The 14,639-nt window shown below is 38.5% G+C and overlaps 1 protein-coding gene across 2 annotated transcripts in view; it reads right to left on the bottom strand.

Moving 5' to 3' along the window:
* Positions 1-13,690, bottom strand: part of colq (collagen-like tail subunit (single strand of homotrimer) of asymmetric acetylcholinesterase) — a 90,100-nt gene extending 76,410 nt beyond the window's left edge. The window contains exon 1 of one of the 2 annotated variants that reach the window (XM_039737161.1): positions 13,525-13,690. In XM_039737161.1, the coding sequence (XP_039593095.1) occupies positions 13,525-13,621 (97 nt within the window). In that variant the 5' untranslated portion in view covers positions 13,622-13,690. The remainder of the gene's footprint in view (positions 1-13,524) is intronic. The other variant, XM_039737162.1, reaches the window with a different exon arrangement.
* Between the last annotated feature and the right edge of the window lie 949 nt (positions 13,691-14,639).

Below are 14,639 nucleotides of genomic sequence, written 5' to 3'. Positions count from 1 at the left end.
TGTGATCATGAAGTCATGAAAGAGACAAAAAGGGACAAGGTGTTTCTCCACTTTGGAGACTCAATAGTCAAGTACTGCTTAGATACAAGGAGTCTACCCTTAGTAAGAATAAAGTTAAGAAACCCAAGCACAAGTTTGTGCATAATGGTAAACAAAAGGGATGAACAAGCACTACATCACAAGCAAAGCATCAGAGTTTCTGATACAGAGAAAGAGGAAATTAGGAAAGTACTCAGATACAGCAGCGTGTTCTGAAATTCAACACCGCCATGATTAATGATGGACTCTTGTGAAATTTATTAGATACAACAGCGATGCAGTGAATAGAGGGGCTGCTTTACAGCTTAGATAGAAAGGAAAGCTCACAAATGCATTTAGAGTATTTGTGAGTGTAACGTGTTTGCCTCACCTCCAAGCAGTCTTTATAATTTGAACACTTGGTAGAGAAACCAAGTTATCCACTTTGTACATGTGATAATAAAGATCCTACAAATCTACAATACACCCGATGATAAATTATAATCTCAACAAATACAGGCATATGATTATAGAACACTTTTTGTCTAAATCATTCACATTACCATTTATCATTCATCCTCATTTTAAGTCCACTTATCCTCTTCAAGGTTATGACAACAGCTTCAGGTGACGCTCCCAACAACTTCTTCCCACACATCCCATTGATTTCTCAAGGTGAAGGATAAGAGTTGGGTGGAACGCAAAGAGACAGGAAAAAGTGTGATAGATTTGGGCATACTCCATTATTCATGTTGTAGTGAACACACAGTATATAACTCACATACTTCCCAGACTCCCTCACAAACTGTTAAGTAACCCCCATAAAACCTCTACCATCTTCTGACACGCATATTCTTTTATTTGTTCTTTGGAAGACTGCAAATTCCAACTTCTCTACATCTCTCAGATGTTTTCTGGTTTCCTCCCACATCTCAAATAAAATACATGAATGTTAAATAAATTGGTGACTCAGATATGATGGGGTACGAGTGAGGGCTGGTGTCTACAGTGGCAAATGTATTAATCATCTGACTAGAGCTCAAGTGTGGGTCCTCAAAAGTGATGGTGGAAACATTGGGCCAAAATTTCTTAACAATGCTTGTGAATCTCATGCTCTGTTATGACTTATCAAAATTCACAGTCTGTGCGCTGGGCGTGTGAGGAAAGTTTAGTACATTTTTGAAAATGTGTTTTTTCTGATGTGTTACTAATTTTGTTTTTTATTATTCATATTTTTTATCATTCTCCTGGTGATGTCTTTACAATGCTATTTAGTGCCTGTGTTTTTCTGTCACACTCTGTAGGTAAACTCATAGCCCTCACCACTTTGGAGCCACAGACGTTGACAAATCATTTGTGTCCAGGCGTGCGCATGTGCAGGGTGCAGCATATTCATGTTTTCTCTATTAATGTTTGCTGAAGCAAAGCAAAGACCTTTGTGATGATCTTAGTGCTCAAGTAAAAAAGAAATACAAACATAATAGGGAAAGGATTACTGGCTTTGAATGGTGTTCCACTTTGACTTGTTTTTTTCCTGTGAAGATTCTTCTTACCTATGATCACTTTTTGAGGTCTTGGTAAATTCTTGTTTAAGGGCTATTTATTTTAAAAGTTTTGCATGTGTTTTGTGCTTGCATTTTTTTGTTGTATTTTTTTATATTGCTATAGTTTTTCTCCTGCATCACCATTTTGTGTGCCCATCACTAACATGTAAACCTCCACTTCAAGGGACATGTTCCTGGAAGTCACGGCATGTGACATCATCGGTGCAACTCTGCTTAAGCTGACATTGCCATTCAAACCTTTTCCAGTATGGTGGATTCAATCTAAAAACATTTCAGGAGTGCTGATACATACAGTATTGTGATACAGGGCAATCACCACAGGACAGTATTAAAAGATTTTTCCACATCAATATTGTATACTCAATACCATAACAGAAATGCAAATGAATTCTCTTAAATTTCCAATTCATGTTCAATAGCAAAGTGATGAGTCATAATGTACATACAGTAAGTAAATCGGTGTGATTCATTATAATGATAGTCACTGCCCAAAAAATATACACACATGCTTTAAATTGTGTCACAAAAAAACAACCAGTGAGACACTTATGATGGCTCTAGCCTTGAACAGTTCAGGCTGCACATGTGCTCAAGTGAACAAAGGTATGTTGAGAACACTGCAAGGTCAAAGGGCCTACCCACACTACCCAGCAACAGGCTGGCAGTGGAAGGCACAAATAAAATTCCATATACTCCAAATAGAAATAAATAAATATTTCTAGATAAGAAATTGAATTGAGCATATCATTGAATATTGGAAAAATGTAATTATGTTACCTATGTTGAGTTTCGCTATAAACATTTACTAAATTATTGTTAAGTATACTACTTATTTACATTTTGCATAACAGCACCATCTGGTTGTTTCTGTTATCCTATGAACATAATCACGCAAGGTTTTGACACAAAATAAATGACTGGCTAAGCTAAGCTGTTTTGTCCTTCAAAAAACCACAAACATTACCCCTATAAATACTATGTCAGACAACTCTTCTGTGGAGAGTGGGGGTCTCAGGGGCACAAAAAAGAACAAGGTGCTCACCTTACCCATCACCAGCACAGGTCTTGTAGGGACCTAGCCTCCTTCACTATAAAGGACCATTCAGAATGTCACCTGGTTATGTCGGACAACCTCCACATAATCACCCATCCATTATCCAACCCGCTGTATCCTAACTACAGGGTCACGGGGGTCTGCTGGAGCCAATCCCAGCCAACACAGGGTGCAAGGCAGGAAACAAACCCTGGGCAGGGCACCAGCCCACCACAGGATGCACAAACACACACACCCACACACCAAGGACAATTTTTAGAATCACCAATGCACCTAACCTGCATGTCTTTGGACTGTGGGAGGAAACTGGACCACCCAGAGGAAACCCATGCAGACAAGGGGAGAACATGCAACCCTTGTCTGCTAACTGCAAGGCAGCAGTGCTACCCACTGTGCCACCCCTCCACATAATCATGCCATCTTTAATTTGACCAGCATGATGTTCCTGTTTCTCTGACTTGCTGAGGTACATGAGCATTGATTATTCTCTTCAGGTTCCTGGAAAATATCTTCCACTCCTATGTTTTACCTTCTACATCACCTTCATGATGATTACTCCGTCTCCAAAAATGCATCAGTCAGCCCTATTGTCATTGGGTTGATCAGGTCAAAGTTCTTATATTTGGCATCTTTATCCTCATCGTTTGTGTCCTTGATTGCCACATGCACAGAAAAAAGTGTACTAGTAATGAGTGAACCGCATGGAATTTGCTTTACCATGAGTTCATCAAAATCATGGGAATGTTTGGGTACTTCAGTCTAGAACAATGTACTGAAGTCAGTAAGGAGGCAGCTTCTTATGTATCTGTGCAGATGATTTCCACTTTTTCTTCCATCAAGAAGAAAGAAATGCCTTGTAAATAGTAACAGATCTTTTGTTATTATTATTACTTAATGGGGTTTTATTAAGTAATAATAATAACAATACAATAAGTAATACCGTATTTACGAGCGTACCACGCGCAAATTTCTTCCTGAAAATTAGCATTAGAAAATCAGAGGCGCGTCATATACGAGGAAATCCAATTCTGTAATGTTTACTCCTTCTGCTTGGGCTCGCTTGCTCACACTCACTCTCTTGCTTGCTTGCTCGTGCACTCGTGCTCTCTCTCTAAACGCTTCCTATACAATCATAACGCTCGTCATACACGGGGCAAAACGATTTTCGCGGTTTTCTTTGTTAAAATTAGGGTGCGCGTCTTACACGAGGGTGCGTGGTACACAAGTAAATACGGTAATAACAATACAATAAATAATAATAATAATAATAATACTTAATGGGGTTTTATTCTGACATGAGAAGAAAGAGGGATCCTTTAAGACTTGTTTCCAGATCTTAGCTGGGAACATGAATAATTATGAATGCAAATTATCCATGCGGTGCTGCAGTGGATCAATGTTATATACACAGTTGCAGCACTCATAATGGTCAGTTGATGCAGTGTTTCTCAGTCTTCATGGTCCTCATTGATGACCCACTCTCAGCCAATGCAAACCACTCCTTTGTGAAACAATCTCTATTGGAAAAGCAGAAGGGTTCATCTTTGGTGAAACGAGCATGATAGGAAGAGCCGAGGGAGGGGTTGCGCTTCGTTAAACAAGCTCACTTAGAAACAGGGAAACATAACATGCAGTACTGTCAATCTCTTAGGTGACGCACTTGTGTACCAACAGTGAGGTAATATATCCCTCCAGTTTTTGTTTTTTAAATAACATATGTGGGAGAAAATCGTGACAATATGGCTAGCGTACTGATCGAGTTGTGACAGCAATGACCTTTCAATATGGCTGTGACCTTGCAAAGCATTATGGGGCACTGTGAAAAAATATTTGCCTATGCTGGCCCAAGATGAATTTAGAAGAAAATATTTGGTGAATAAGGCCACCGGTGAACACAGTATATTCCCTGTGAAAAACACTTTAGCGAATTTCCCAGATTAACACTATTCATTACCAACTTCTTAAGATCATTCCTTACAACAAATGTCATACTGAAGATGCTGATTTGGCTGCCACAGCAGAAGATGGAATATTTTCCTGAGTTCAATTGCTCCTTTCCTTTTAATTATCCTTCCAAATGCCTTTCTGTTCCAATATGCCATTTCTCTAGTTCTACTTTCAGCTGTTTGATTGCTCCTGCTTTGAGAAGTACAGTATTCTGTGTTGCAAAAAATACATTGTTTATCTGTTTTTGGTTTGTAGATCAATTATCCATTAAATATATCCAAGTTCTCCTGTGCTTTGGTGTTGTAAAAATGCACTTTTTGAGCTATATTAAACCTAAGCCCAAAACTCTTAAGGATGACCACATCCCTGCCATACCAACTATAACTTAACTTTCTGATGGGGTTTCTCACCTGACCTTTGACAAGTCTGCTCACACCATCTCTGGTCATCACTTGAAGTGAAAATACTGAAAGAATTGTTGGGGACATTCCTAACTAACTGAATCTGGATAGAATTTCATCAGCCACTTATCTGGCTTGTAAATTCAAAGTCAAATTTTGCAGTCTGTGTACACAATGAAAACAGTCCATAAGCCACTTGAGCCAAAGAAAAACTGTTTTGCTGGGTTTGAGGATCACGTCCTGATTAACTGCGTAGCAAGGTTCACAGGGGCCCGGGTGCAATCATCATTGAATGGGCCCCCAAACCTGCGCACTTCGTGCGCTCGCGCTCGGAGGGGGCTCGCTGCTGAAATGCTTGAAGACAAGATAGATTGAGAAGGAAACCATTAAAAACGATGTTCGGAGAAAAATATAGTTTTGTTTTGTAAAGCGTAAAAACAGACGTGTGTTGGCGACTTGGCGTTATTGCCTAATAGTGTATATACACTGTACTCGTCTGTTGTCTCAGCCGGTACAATAGAACAATAAAAATAAAGGATTATCTATGTTTACATATCAAAATCTCGACGGATAAAACTTTCAATACGGAATATAATGAGCATTTCAGCATTCCGTTCAATATTCGTCAGGGGCTCAGGCCTCAGGGCAACGGCAAACGGGACAGACAGGGGCGCCGAAATACGAAATTGTCCCAATAATCCCATACAATACGGAAGTACGGAACATCTATAATTATGTAAAAATCAGACAATTTTAATCTCTCATCTCTTTATATTTTGTCAATAAAAATTGTTATACAAACTTACATACACTGAATACCATTGTTATGATTATTATTATATCATAAATTAAGTACATGTAATACTAATACGTGACTGATAACCTGACAAGTGAGTTACCTGACACTGCACTGTCTGCACACATCAGAATTTTTGTTTTCTTGCTTTCTTTCTTGCAAATTCTGCTATAAGCTCATTGGTGTCCAATTTCATGGCTCGTCGACTTTCAATCGATAGCACAGCGAATGCAGAAAGTCTCATCTCTGTCCTTGTACTCCGCAAATAATTCTTTATAATCTTCAATTTTGAAAATGTGCACTCTGCTGAACATACAGTGATTGGCAATGTCAGAAACAAGATCAGAACTGTGACTATGTTTGGAAAACTTGATGATGATAAGTAATTTTCCACAATCAAAAAATCAGCCAAATCACGGACACTTTTCATTCGACATAAATCTTGTTTGAACGCGTTTTTGAAGTTCAATACTTCGGTGCAATAGTCTGCAGTTATGTCCTTTGAATACATATTCACTAACTTTATAGAGGCATCATATAGCTCCTGGTCATCAGCTTGAGACATGAACTTGGGCGTCACTGACTTAAACAAGTCTGCAATCTTCTGATGGGCAAGAAACCTCGTACGAAGTTGAGAAATAATTATACAGAGCGTTTTGTTAAAAACTACAATTTCAAAATTCTTTTCTGCACCCTCAATTCTTTCATCTCTTGCAAGTTCATCAAAATGTCTCCTAACAGCTCGCGATCTTTTCGGCTTAAATTCAGGATTAATACCCCATCCTTGAGCCATTCTTACAGCCTCGTTTTTGACCCCTTCAAAATCATTCCTCAGGTCGTTTATTTCATTGTAGACACGTTCCAAGTGGGTCACAGCTTTGCTCAAATCTTGCTGTTCTGCTTCCAGTAACGTTGACACAATGTTTATGGCTGTCACAACTCTGGTTTCAAGAACCAAAAGAATCACTGTTTCAAATGTCTCAAATTTTCCCATTATTGCTGCTGCATTGTCACGCTCTTTCTTGTTTTTGGAACATAAAACTATTTGTGTTAGCAGTTTCAGTACACTCGCATATCTGAATCGAATGGCCACTGACGCATCGTTTCTAGACGACCATCTCGTTGGACAAAGTTTCTTGAGAGTTTTCATAAATATTGTTTCTCTGTCACCCTCTAATAGAGCCCATCTGGAGATGCTGTGCCTGAAAAACACGTAGACAGCTTCCACCAAATCGTAGAAGTTTCCCACTTCTCTAATGCCTTCGACAGAATCGTTCAACACCAGATTCAAATTATGGTTTGCACAATGAACGTAATGAGCAAGAGGTTGCTTTTCCTGGAGAACAGCCTGAAGCCCATTGTATTGACCACTCATATTTGAAGTCCCGTCATAACCCTGACCACGTAGTTTATCGAGATCTAATCTGTGCGTTTCAAGCGATTGCAGGACTTGATCGGCCATGCTTGAAGATTTCTGACTGTCACAAATGTCAAAACCCAAGAACGATTCATGGATTTCTAGCTTTTTGGGTACGCCATCAATGCACTGCACAATAATATATCGAAAAATTATGCTAATTTGATCTACCTTCGCCACGTCTTGAGTGGTGTCAGCAGTCACAGAAAAAAATGGAGACGGCTGAATATCTTTCCGGATATTGGAAACAACTGCATCACCAAGAAGGCATATTATTTCATTCTGAATCTGAGGGCTCAGGTATGTCAAGCTGCCTTTTGACTTCCTTAAGAGTTCCTCTAAAACCGGATCGTATTTAGCAGGAAGCCCAATCATCGCAAGAAAGTTGCCCTTGTTTGTCACGTTCTCCGCATGACGATCTTCTCGGTGACCACGAAATGCTAAGTTGTTGCAAGCTAAGGTCAAACTAACGTTTACTATACGGTGTATGACCTTCTTCCAGTAACTTTCTGCTTCCTGTACAACTATTCTGCTTACTTCATCAATTGTTGCTTGCGTTTCATGCAGTCTGTATACTTGGCAAGCTCGATGATGTTCTGCCGCTCGTTCATGGCGTTTAATGGCTCTTGTCAATTGTTTCCAGTCACTAAAACCTTGAGCCCACGGATCAGTATTCGAACTGCCAGAAAACAACCAACATGGTTGGCAGTAACAGACATTTAATTTCTCAGAATAACAGAGCCAAAATCTGGGAAGCACCAAGCCAGCTTCGTTTTTCTTCTCATAGTAAGACACATTGAATCGTCGACCTGCATTGCTGCCACTCTTCTCCTGATGCGAGAAAGCCGGGAATTCTATGTTTGGTATACAACATCCATTTTTCACAATAAACTTGATTTCGTCCAGAGTTAAGTTTCTTCCAAAGTGACCTTTATCTGTCGGGTATTTTTCTGCGGGCGTTACTATCACAGACTTCATAGCAGTGGATGCAGTGCATGATGGAATCCGGGTAGAAGACAGTGAATAGTCATCACTGTCGATTCTAGGGTGGGAGCAGGAGATGAATCACCTGACTGACCTTCGTGCTCATCTTCAAGTACAACACATGCCGAGTCCACTTTTTCATTCACAAATATTTCCGTGTCGTCAGCAGTGTCTACCAGATTTTCACTTGAGGAAGGGATTGACCCAGATACCGTAGATGGCAAAGGTGATGGCGCCTGACGAGGTTATTTTTAGCAATTTTGCGATCTTTGCCTCCTCCTATTTCTTTTTCCTTCTTTTCGCTGCACCACTCTCGTGTTTTGGCATTTTCCAAGGACCCAGAAAAATCTAAGAAATGTAAGAGTCCGTTAAGTAGGCTATTAACAGAATTGTACTTTCTGTGCAGAAAACCTGAATCTGACGCTACAAAATACGTACGTTACGGTTACACATGCACTCACCTGCGGAAGTGAAATCTAAGAAGAAACAATAGGCTATGCCGCCAAGTGGCTAGGCCTAAGAGCCTAAGATTCACTAATTTGGCAGTTGGCACACGGCATACGTGATTGCGCTGTTCGACATACGGCCATTTGATGTTGATCAATTCACTTACCTAACAGAACTGACTGAGAAATAGACGGAAGCGGGAAGCCGTTCGTTGATGATCATGGGTAGCTGCTTGCCTGCTTCATAATTAAGCTATAGCCTTTCAGAGAATGAAGCGAACATGTCGCTTTGTTTTTAGCCGCCGCCATCTGTACACAATGTGCCGCTCCGCCCGGCCAAGTCGGATGGCGTTAATGAAAATAATGTAATTGTGGGAAAATGTAAAAATGCTGACTGACGGTGGCTAAAATCGCTAAATACGCACATGTGAAAGTCCTTACTACAAAGTTACTTAAATTAATTAGCAATACGATCAGTCTAACTAATTTGACTGTGACTGATGGTCTGATGCCCTGATCACCTGATGAGAGCGCCGCAAAAAAAAAAGTGGCCTGATGGGCCCCTTGTACCCCTTGCCCCAATGTAGCTATGCCACTGGTCCTGATCTTAAAACAGGTTCATAGTACTTCAGCATTGCTACACAAATTATACACAGAACTCATACTTATTTAGCGAGCTGATGGAATTGCCCAGTGTCCAGAGCTTGGCGTCCACAAGCCATCCAAGGTTAGGTCCTACCAGGATAGGTACCAGATGCCCACTACCCTATGATCAGAGTAATCAGAAAACGTGCAACAAATGTGGAAATGTGCATGGTGTTGACGCAGGCCCTGATATTATGATGCGGCACTACATCAAAAAGTGTGATCTTTCCATTGAAAATGTTAAGCTTTTTTAAATAGTTTAAAAAATAAAATTTAGCAATTTCTGTGGCTAAAGGTTCTGAGCTGGTAACTCAAAGGTTGCTAGTTTCGAATCCCGGCAGTGACAGAAGGAATGCTACTTCACTGGGGCCTTCAGTAAGGCCCTTAACCTGCAATTGCCGTACAAATAGCTGACCCTGCGCTCTGACCCTTGGGGTATGTTAAAAATAAATTCTGTATACAAGTAATTGTAAATGGCAAATAAGGTAAATTATTATTATATATTATTGCTTGGTTATAATATTTTGTTACCTATATTGTTTTACCCGTTTTCTTTCAATTTATCTCATTCAAAGCAAAATTATGAATATTTGTCTACAATTTAAGAAAGAATCCAAACAATGAATCGATTGTTCACTTGGTGCAGCTTAATAGTTAAACTTGTAATTTTTCTAGTGGCAAAAATACATGATAACTTTAAATAATCATCTGGGAAGTTTCTCACATTTCCCTAGAAAGTTTCATTAGATCGTTACACACAAAACATCTGTCTCATTGAGTTTCAAATTTAAGTTAAAAATAAACTTAAAATGCTATACTTCTGTCATAACCACATTAAAAACAGCAGGATTCACTGGGACAGAGGGCCTCTGTAATGTGGGTAACACGTGGCACTGGCATCAATGCAGCGAAATACTTTGCCTGACTTGTTATATTTCATTTATTTATTAATTCCCCCCCTTCATTTTTTTCCTCAGCCCATTTGCCCAAATTCGAGGACACATTGGCTGTAGCCTGACCTGGGCACACTGGGAGCAAAGCAGTAACCAGTCTTGGATGGTATGTGTGCCATTTGTATTCACTGAAGATAAGTCACTTTGCTGAATAACACGTCTTAGTAAAACTCTAGTAATGGGCGAGAAATCCACTCAAGATAGACAGGGTGGGCAAACTTCACACAATCAGTGACTGGAACCGAACCCAGCCTTGTGGATCTATGAACTGGGATTTGGTCTCGGCCTTTTCAATTGATACAGATTACAGTATATCTCCTTAAGACAGCTGGGGCGTAGCCCATAGAGTAGGAGAATGTTCTTTTGGACCAATGCCCTTTTTTAACATTTAACCAGATAGCAGTCCTATCATCAATATAATATAGAAACACATTTAATTTACCTGTTTTCATGACTTTATTCTGGACTTGTTTTATTACTTTAAAGTAATGTATACTCTTATTGCAACTGAAATGTATGATATTCCATTAGCAAAGTGGAAACATTCAACTTGACAACTACAATCATTGACTCACTAAAACCAAATTATAGAACATATAGTCTTAGAAGATTTATCTTCAGAGGTCTAACTGGATATTTAGTAAATCAAATGCATAAAGCGAGTGACCCTAAACAGAGCATCACACAAATGTGTTTTGTCATTAAAAGAAATACTCATCAAAGCATACAGATTGGCAGTTGAAAATGATGTTGTTGCTAATGCTCAGATAAATACGCTTACTTATCAATGTGTATGTGTTTTGTAAGTAACATAACACATTTTGCTACCAATGTATCAAACCAAAGCAGTTGGTAGACAAGTCTTTAGATTTTTAAGATCAGTTCACTTACTTTTTGTATAGTTATTGCTTTAAAAAATAAAGCATTAGAGAAAACAATGTACAGAAACAAGACAGGCTCTATATTTTACCTATAAGTGCATTGTTGGTTATGAGTACTGCTTTCATATTTCTATAACAGAAACTGATGGTACAGTTTTGGCACAGCACTACTAAAATACACAACAATATATAATGTTGATAGCACAACATAACATTCTCAAATCTGCTTAGTTCAGTCTTGGGAGGCCAGCAGCTATTCCACCAGTACTGTACCCTGCAGTGGGTGCCAGTCCATCAAAGGGGCACTCACGTACAAACCCAAACCCGCAGTCACTCAGGACTAATCTGGAGTCAGCAGTTAACATTACTGACATGTCTTTAGAGAGGAGCCTTGTGAAAGTGGGGCAGAGGATTCAAACCCTGGAAGATAGAATAATGAAGCAGCAGCAGCAGCAGCACAAACCACTAAAGACAGCTGATCTAAGAATTAAATGCCAACCAAACAAGCATCAGAATATGACAGGCTTTAGATTTTTTATTCAACTAAAACCTTAAAATGAAGTCTTGCTTTTAAATATTCAGTTGATGAGACACCCTTCAGAAATCAAATCCCATTTATAGCTGGTGTGAAGAATAAAAAGATAGCCTTAAATATGAGATCAGACTCTGTTGAGGAGGAACAGATTAGATTGTATTTGTCTGATTCTTACCAGTTTCTTTAAACAATCAGCTAAAATGTATTCATTGTAAATTCAAAGCTACGGACAACTGATACTTTACAAAAAGGAAACTAAACGTAGAATAAAACACAATTTACAGGTTTCTGCTTTACTCAAAGGTCATTTTGGCGTATGTAATAGTGACATTTCTGTATAATGAAATCATAAAAAAATAATGGGTGTATAGTATGTAGTGCTTTTTATTATGTCACTGACTCTATTAACAAAATGATTAATATAAAGCTTTGAACAACTGCTTTCTGCAGTACTGCAGAGGAGACGTTGCTTGCCAGCTACGACATGTTGCTTTTCATGAATAGGACGTTGTTTTTCAATGATCAGTATGAACAACAGTCAAAAGGTAGTGAAAAAAATAACATGTATTGCACAGTAAATGTATATGTTTACAGGCTTTCAAACTACAACAGAATTTTTAAATTCAGTAAATCTGAGACAAACACTAAAACATGATAAAAACTGACACAATGTCAGTCTTCATTATTTATACATGAACAAGTACACATAAGATTTTGCCTGTAAGCATTTAAACTAATTTGAGATGTAATTTAACAATTAAATGGTTGTAGCATTATTGTACTGCCGAAATGCAAAGTGCTCTGGAGTCTGCAATTTATGCAGCAAATCATTCCAGCACATGCATATACTGTAGAGTAGTATACAAACAAATGTACTGAACACAGACACACAGATACAAGCACAATCAAAAAGATAAGCATATATATATAGCAAATATACTTTATATACTCTGGGGCAGCAAAGAGTCGATATTTTCATATATATGTATGTACATACATAAGAGCAGGCTTTTTGCAGCCCCAAAATGGAATAATCAGATGAATGAATATATATAAGCACATGTATAGTACTTACACACATATATACTCTGAACAGGTTACTTTGAATACAATCGTACATGCATTTATATAAATACAATTATATATCCCATTTCTTATCCTGCTAATCCAATTCACTGTGACAGTATGTATGTTTGTATGTATACACACCCGCATGTACACATCCACTATACACCTTAATACAAAGAGCCAACAGTCTGTACTCAGAGGTCGATATCTGCAAACTAACTTAAACTGCAAAGCATTTTTTGCTTTGGGTACCCCACAAATGTTTTGGATTAGAAGGATGAGAGTTGAAACTTCTGTAATCTACTATTCAGGTTGATTTTCCATACTACAGTCTACCAAGTGCTATAAACGTCACCAGAGGATTTGCTAGTGACATATTCAAAGCCAGCTGATGTTTACTCTTCTAACATCCGACTGGAGTCCTATAGCACTTGTTGGGGGAGGTTGGAGGGGTGTCAGGGGTGGTTCATAAGTATTTTTAGAAACAGATTTACTTTTGGATCACACTTTAACCATCTTCATACAAAAATAGAATGGAAGGTGTAAAAAGTAATTCACATCTTAAAGAACATAACATATGCACACACACACACACATATATATATATATATATATTTATATATATATATCCAAGAGCAGGAGCATGAATGTTATCAGAAGAGCAAAACTTCAGATTGTAATCGATGTCTTAGATCAGCCAATGAAAAGAAGCTAAGAAAATGAAATAAATATATTGACTGGAAACAAAAAAAAGCATTACTCTCTTGCAGAGTCTCTGCATGTATTAGAGCGTAAAAAGAAAAAGGTGCATTACCTGCTGGGAAAGAGACAATGTTCTCCAAGAAAGAAGACTGAGATAACACAAAGCAGAAAAGGAGCTGGAAATGACATCCAAATGTAATCAGAACCATGCTGCTTGGAGATACTCAGCAATTCAAACTCCTGGGTTCTGGCTGTGGTTTCAGGATTTCTCTCTCTCTCCCTTTCTCTCCCTCACTCACCCACTCTGTCTCGCTCACCCACCCTCCCTCTCTCTCTCTCTCTCTCTCTCTCTCTCTCAATTTCTCTCTGCCTTTAGGAAAAAGGAATGCCAACCATTTCCCATTAAATCTTTTCCTTGCACCAGACCAAGCTATATTTAAACAAGCCTGCAGATCAGATGCCCCCATCGTGTATATCAGATCCTGACACTATCAGATGAGGACCCCGTACTGAAAGCTACAAACAAATGCACATCTGAGGGCACCCATATTCCTAACATGCTAAATGTTCAACTATATATATATATATATATATATATATATATATATATAGTTGAACATTGAGCATTTACCTATATATATAGCACCAGTTTTCTTGCCAATAACAAAATCCTAAAGCATTCTACATTCAAATGTGTTTTAAGTAAGGTTCAGGTTTCTAAGAGAAGGCACACCAATCCAATTTGTCAGGGTTCTTTCATTTTGAAAATAAATATTGTCATACTATGTATGACATTACATTTTTCCTGGAAAGCAGAAATTGTGGATTATGCTGTATTTCTTCGGCCAGCAGTGGCTTGAGAACAGTGTCTGCCTGTTATTTTTATAAATGTGAGTAGGTGCAGTCTGGCATGTGGGTCTGCTGTATGCAAGTGTAAAAAAAATAGCTCAGCTGGAGTCTGTCGTGTATCATTTAGAGTAAAACCTCATTTTGGGATAAACATTATCAGGTATTAACAGGTGCCATTAGGATAATGATTAGTGTCTTGTTTATTACACTGTCCCCTGGCTAATATTATCATTATTATAGGGGAGGGTGAAGCTTACTCATCTCCTTGTATTTTGTTTTAATTGTTATTTGTAGTATTGAAGTAGCCGCAGTAAAGTGATCAAGGCATTTGTTATGGCCTTTTACCACTGAGCATTAACCTCCTGTCATGTGCTTTAA

The sequence above is a fragment of the Polypterus senegalus genome, chromosome 15 (assembly GCF_016835505.1).
Source record: "Polypterus senegalus isolate Bchr_013 chromosome 15, ASM1683550v1, whole genome shotgun sequence".
Classification (NCBI taxonomy): domain Eukaryota; kingdom Metazoa; phylum Chordata; class Cladistia; order Polypteriformes; family Polypteridae; genus Polypterus; species Polypterus senegalus.
Note: the sequence above shows the minus strand (reverse complement) of the source record. Positions and strands in the feature narration are given on the sequence as shown.